Source organism: Apteryx rowi, unplaced genomic scaffold, assembly GCF_003343035.1.
Source record: "Apteryx rowi isolate R43461 unplaced genomic scaffold, aptRow1 scaffold_571, whole genome shotgun sequence".
Classification (NCBI taxonomy): Eukaryota; Metazoa; Chordata; class Aves; order Apterygiformes; family Apterygidae; genus Apteryx; species Apteryx rowi.
The window spans coordinates 147,468-153,758 of NW_020450840.1; the positions used below are offsets into that span (position 1 = coordinate 147,468).

The following is a 6,291-nucleotide window of genomic DNA, read 5'->3' on the forward strand; positions in this document are numbered from 1 at the left end:
AATGCTTCATTCCCTGGGAAACAGCTTTCCCAGGTGTTTTGTCCCATTGTATTTAGCTTTAGCCAAGGTGCCCAGGTATTTTCTGGGTTGTTTGTCTCCCATAGATGCCCCCTCTGTTCACACACAGACATGGTGCCTGCAGGCCCTGAGCTTTCCACAGACTCTGAGCTCTCCACCAGGTCCTGCTCAGCAGATGCTCTGTTTCATCCATGCCTTGGCTTCCTGTCTGCACCTCAGCCTGTAAACTAGCTGGACCCACACAGCAGTGCCACTGTGCTTCCCTSCTGCTCTCAGCACAGGTTTCCTTCCTGTACATCCAAGAATCCTTCTAGACTTTTAGCTATGGTATTGTGCTAGGCAATATGTTTATTTTAGTTCCCTAATGCCCTGAGCCTTTGTTAAGAATCGCTGCTTCTCAGTGGGTGATTTCCCAGACTTTAAGTATGACTTGCACCCTTTGTCCATAAATGTCTGACCTTGCTTTCGGTTTTGTTACAAGCAAGTTGCTTGGATGAGCACTGCTTTTTAATGCGTTGGAGTTCACTGAACATTTGTGACCAACAGTCTCCAGACAAGTCTTTTTGGTGCCAGTTCTGAGGTTTTGAGGTGGTTAGCATTACTAGTTGTTGTTGAATACCCTCCCTAATGCAGTAGAGATTATTTCCTTGCCAATGCAATCTCTGGATGTTCTGTCCAGACATTCCCAAATATAGACTAGAAGGACCTAGTGGACCTTTATGCTAGTTCATCATCCTTGATTAACTCACCATCCTTCCATCCTTATCCAATAACAGAGCAACACTTACAGCAGGATGTATTTTTTCCATACCTGGTTAGATTTCCTGTGAAATCTGCTTAGCATAGATTTTTTTTTTTTTTCCCCCCACTGATAATGTAAGAGCAGGAGAGAGGCTGGCCAGAGCTGAGGCGCAGGACCACGCTGTGGTATCTTCAGCACTGGCCGGTCACAGATACTCAGGGAAGAGTCTGAGAAACAGGCCACATATGCATTATCCTGGGCTGTACTCACAGTGTAGGAACTGTCTTGAGATACAGATTGTGTCTTTATGCTTAGAAGCCCCTGATGGTCTTCCCCCTGTCATGAATTGCTCTAAACATGTTTTGAGTCCCTCTAACTTCTCAGCGTCCTGTGGCAATGAGCTCCACAGCTTAATTTTGGCTTTTATCAAAAAGAAGAATCCTCCTTTTATTTTGTTATCATGTCACTTGACAGTCCCAGGCCCTTAAGGTCCATGTTTAAAATATTCTTTCTCAGTATTTGTTGTAGAAGACCTAGACACAGGCTATGTCAGCAGCTGGTCTGTCTGAGACCCCTTCTGGGCAGAGTTGGAGTCTGAGGATGATGAGAAGAGGAGATGCCCATTGAGTAGGACCAGCTGTGAAGACCATAAAGAATCATCTCCTTTCCCTGGAGTTCGCTTCTGGCTAAATCACCTCCTCACACACAGCATCCCCCACCACCTTTCCCAGGTACCTGCCCCGGGGGCAGCTCCCTTAGCTCAGGATAGGGCCTGAGGATGCCACTTGGTGGGAGCGGTGGTGCTGAGCAGAGCTGCCTGGGGGACCTGTGAGGTCCTGGAGGAGGGCTGGGCCCCCTGGCCACGACAGAAAGGCCTGTTAGCTAGGAAGTTCACGGTGAAGAGTGCTGGGGGTTGAAATGCTCTGTGTGTCTGGGAGCTTTGAGACTTCCTGTTTCTGTCACTGTCACCTCAATGTCGTCACTGAAACAGTTGTCCACAGAAACCGTGGGTTCTGGCACAACAGCGTCCCCAGTTGTGATAAGACACAGATGGCCTTGCCATGTAATGACTTTCTCCAGAGCAGCCCAAAGGGCTCTTTTGGACTCGGTGAACTCTGGGTTTTGTGTCCCGTGGTGGGTCTGCCAGTGAGCACGGCGGGAGGGTGAGCACCAGAGGGAGATGCAGCTGGGCACGCTCCCTCCCTCGTGGGCTGCACGTGCCCCGGCACTGGCTCAGCACCGCACAGCAAATCCCTCCCGCCYGCTCCTCCTGCCCTTCCGATGCTTCAGGCAGGGCCAGCATCAGCCTTGCGGGTCAAAGCAGACCCCTTGCACAGCTACTGACCTACCCCCTGCATGATCCTGCACCCCAGCACTTCCCTGCTTGCGCACTCCGAAAGCGGCTTCTGCAGGAGGTGGCAGGGTGGAGGGTGTGAGAGAGGGGCTAGACATGGCGTGCATGCACCCTGGGGCCCTGGCACGTGCCGTCCCCTCCCCGGGCGTCCTCACAGTCCAGTCAGGGATTTTTAAGTAAGCAATAATTACACTGATTAAAATGCAGCCTTGTACCCCTGATGGAGCACAGGGTGTAGTGTGGCGGGAGAGGGTGCACAGGAGCAGATTGCTGTGGCAGAGGGTGCACAGAGAGAAGCACTGCCCTGTCTCCATCACAGTGATGGAGGAGCTGGTGCAACATGCTGCGCTCCCCCCCATGGAGCGGAGACTCCGCATATCCTTGTAGCTCCTGCATGGCTGAATGGGAGCTCTCGCCTTGGAAATAAAGGCCACTTACCCAACTTGGCAATGCTGCAGTTTATTTCCCTGCTTGGTCCCTTGCCCAAACCCTGTGTCCTGCTGTTTTCCTGCCGGAGAGGGTGGGATCAGACAGGATCTTGCACAAAGGGGTTCTCAGCCAAAACCCATTTGGTGAGGGATGCAGAATACCCCTCTTCAACGCAGGGCAAGGTTAGGTGCGATGCTGCCATCATAAGGCCCTGCAAGCAGAAGGCAGAGCAAGGAATACTGGATTGAACCACTAGAGTTAAAGAGCAATCAGTTTTTTGTATATCAGCCCCAGCATCTGGGGCTGCCTGCAGGAATCCCCGCGTCAGAAACCTGCTGTCTTGCACAGAGAGCAGCTCAATGCCTAGCACATCCCATAGAAACAACACTTTTGGGGGAACAAGTTAGCAACTGGCAGGGATGTTAGAAAAGAGGGAACTTTTCCCTCCTCATCATTAGAGGCACCAGGAAAATCAATGAATTTATTTGTTAGCTGGTTAAACACTGCCCTTGAGGGATTTGCGAGGTTATAGGGGCAGCACATGCCGGTCCCACACACCAGCCCTAGTGGCAGTACTGCTAGGGCCTCCCCACTCCCACTGCTTCCTGCTCTAGCCAGTCAGGTGCACAAATCTCAACAGCCCCTAACCAAATTTATTAGCTGTTATCCATATTATGTCTTGGCCTGGAGGCCCCTCTGGATAGGGAATGGTGGGAATTCAGCTTGAGCACTTTTCTATGGACACCAGATCTGTGGAAGGTTATGGGCTGTGGTCAATAAGGAATAAACCCGAGATGCTGCAAAAGTTCCCCCGGGCTGTCCTTGCTTGGGGTGGTCATGTCAGCACAGCACACACACCCCATCCTCCCGGCAGCAGCCACCACAGCACAGACGAGGCAGTCACCACAGGGCCAGCTCAGCCTGTTGCAGTTAAATCAGCTGGCAAGAGAAGGGTGTCTGGGATGGACACTGTTCCCCTGCAAACAACCATATGTGCGCTGGCAGCAGGAGCTTGGTGTCCCAGCCAAAGGCTTCCCGACCCCTGCGTGTTCCTCCCAGCTCACAGCAGCTTTGTCCCTTAGGAGCCAATGAATGGCTGGGTGGTCCCACGCATTAGCCCGTCTTGTCATTTAATTAATCACCTTCTGGCTAATCCCATCTGAGCCAGGCTGGGAGTGAGCAGAGCTCAGCTGCTAACCATGGCTGTGCACACGCCTCTGCCCCGCAACATCCGCTGGGGCTTGACGACTCTCAGCGGCTCCCTGTTCATCAACAACAAGACCCGGGACAGCGGATCTGCCCAGATCTACCACCCAGGTATAGTGCTGGAAGAAGGCTTGGGTGCAGCAGGATATTTGTTTTTTTGCTGTTGCTTCATCACTGCAAGCCTGCTTGGCTCAAAAAAGCAGCCAGGTGCCTCCAAGCCAGGGGTGATGGGTCCCCTGCACCTACCCAGTGATGGGTGAGAGCAAAAATAAATGCATTTGCTGCAAACAGCAGTTCTTGCAAGTTACAAGGTGTCCCCTGTGCTGGCTTTGGGCCCTGCCAGGCTGCCCTATGGCCAAAGCTCCTCCAGAGCTGCTGCAGCCTCACCAGCATGGCCCGGGCCATCTCTCTTCCCCTGGCAAGCTGCAAGGCAGGGTCTCCCTGCGGAGAACGATGCCTTGGGCGGTGCCGGGGAGATCTGCCCACTCCTGCCTTCCCCCTGCCTAGCCCGCGAGGTGCTGGCCAGCCTGCCCCTGCAGATGATGCTGTACTTCAATGTCTGCTACTTCCCGTTCTGGTGCCTGGCCGAGGGGACGATGCTCCAACTGAAGGTACCATTCTGCGGGACTCGGGGTGGGGAGAGTCCTGCTGGGGCAGGGCAGGCAAGTCTCCTCCTCTGCCTTGCAGGGCAGTGCAGAGGGGCTGGACCAAAGGGGCCACGTTAAACAGGGGAGCGGGGGACCATTTTTCAAAAGTAACGGGTTCCCCCCACACTTACAATCATGACCAGAGCACCCCATTTTCCACAACATAGGATGGATCACCTCCCACTCAGAGAAATGGAAATCCCTGCACAAACCGGGAGGCCAGGGCAGAGCAGAACCTGCAGGGCTGGGCACCAGCGCAAAGCAGGAGCCTGGGGTGCAGGGCACAGGGCGCAGCGGTCGGGGCAGGCTGGGACGAGGCTGTGATTTCAGTGACGCTCTCACTTGCCGCCCTGTTGCAGTACAGCCTGCTGCCCCGGTACTACCAGCTGCTCCTGGTTGCTGCCTTCCTCATCCTCTCACTGGCCGAGGGCTTCCGCCTCTACCTGGGCTACATAGGGAACCTACAAGAGAAGGTAAGAGCCAGCTCCATGCTGCTCCAGCACGGTCCCTGTGCTCAGTGCGACAGGAGATGGGCAGCACAGGACAGGCTGCGCTGGGGAAGAAGCTGTGGCTGTTCTACATGTCCCCTTTACCTGGGCTTACGCTACTGTCACCTTCAGTCCCTCCTTGGGCCTTCCTGCAGCTCTCCAAGGAGGGAAACACAGGCGCTGTCAGGACCTGGAGGCAGGGGACCAGCTCACCGTCCTGCTTTACCCCTCCCCATGCTGTGAGCGCGCCCCTCTCCAGTGCTGGGCTTTGCAGCGCCTGACCTCTTGAGCACAGCTCTTAGGTCAAGGTGGACAGCCCTGGGACACAGATGCTGAGTCTGGCAAAACATCTCATCCAGGGACTGCAGCAGGGTATTCCTGGGGCTGCTAGCCCCTTCCGGCTTCTACCACAGCGCCTGTACAGAGGAGCTCCCTCTTTGCCTCCCAGTCCAGCAGGAACAGTATGTTGCTGGATACTCCACTGCATAGCCAGTATCTGGGGACAGTTTCCCAGCTGGTTGGGTTGGAAAACAGACCCCAAGAGGGGCTCAACCCCACACAGGTGGAGCAGGGCTTGGTCACACTGTGGAGCACATTAGCCAGACTAGATATCTCAGTCAGCAGGTGCTGGCCGCTCGTGCAGGCCTTGCTGCCTATCAGCAGCAGAGCCGGGGCCCTGGCAGGAGAGCTGAAGCCAGCCCAGGCAGCCTCTGCTGCCAGGCCCGTGTCCCATTCTCCAGACAGTGCTCAGCACCCTGCCTCACACTTCCATTTGCTGAGCCAGGCTTCCTGGGGTGGTGCCCGACAGAGGGCGTCTGGGTCCTCCCTTCAGCAACCTCTGCTTGCACAGGTGCCTGAGCTCGCTGGGTTCCTCCTCCTCTCGTTCCTGATCCAGCTCCCCCTCCTGCTTTTCCTGCTCACGGACAACAACATCATCCGGCTGCCCCTGGAGACAGCTGTCCACATCCTTTACCTAGCATTCCTGGCCTCCGAGATCCCAGTGGCCTTCTTTGCGCTGAGGGCAATGACCAAGCAGCTTGCGACGCAGTTCTACCTGCAGCAGTTCAAGGACGGGGACAGACCACGACGTGAAGGCAGAAAGGAGCAGGAGGCCAGGAGGTCAAGGACAGATGATGCTCTAGGAACAGTCCTTCTGTAGGATGGGGCAGAATCATCCTGCTAAGGCAGCCTCAGCTGCTCGGGGACCTCCCAAGAGCAAGGAGCATTAAATGGAGCTCTGAGATCTCTGGTGCATCTCCATGTACTGTCTTTTCCGGCAGGGCAGCTCTGGGGCTTGTGGGTTTCCCTGAACAAAGGCTGAAATCACAAGTGCAAGCACTGAACTGGCCTGTCCCTGTCCTACTTTGTACCAGGTGCTCAGCACCCCGAGGTGCTGATTTGAGGCCC

At 55.0% G+C, this 6,291-nt stretch overlaps 1 protein-coding gene across 1 annotated transcript; it reads left to right on the forward strand.

Moving 5' to 3' along the window:
• Positions 1–3,742: 3,742 nt before the first annotated feature.
• LOC112973897 (transmembrane protein 17B-like) lies at positions 3,743–6,043 on the forward strand. Its single transcript, XM_026082307.1, has 4 exons — positions 3,743–3,860; positions 4,257–4,360; positions 4,756–4,869; positions 5,735–6,043. Exons 1-4 carry the CDS (start codon positions 3,743–3,745, stop codon positions 6,041–6,043), a joined length of 645 nt encoding a protein of 214 aa, XP_025938092.1.
• Positions 6,044–6,291: the final 248 nt, after the last annotated feature.

Coding starts and splice junctions, on each gene's coding strand:
- LOC112973897 (XM_026082307.1), top strand. CDS start 3,743: ATGGCTGTGCACACGCCTCTGCCCCGCAACATCCGCTGGGGCTTGACG. Junction 3,861..4,256: donor TGCCCAGATCTACCACCCAG/GTATAGTGCTGG, acceptor CCCCCTGCCTAG/CCCGCGAGGTGCTGGCCAGC. Junction 4,361..4,755: donor GGACGATGCTCCAACTGAAG/GTACCATTCTGC, acceptor GCCCTGTTGCAG/TACAGCCTGCTGCCCCGGTA.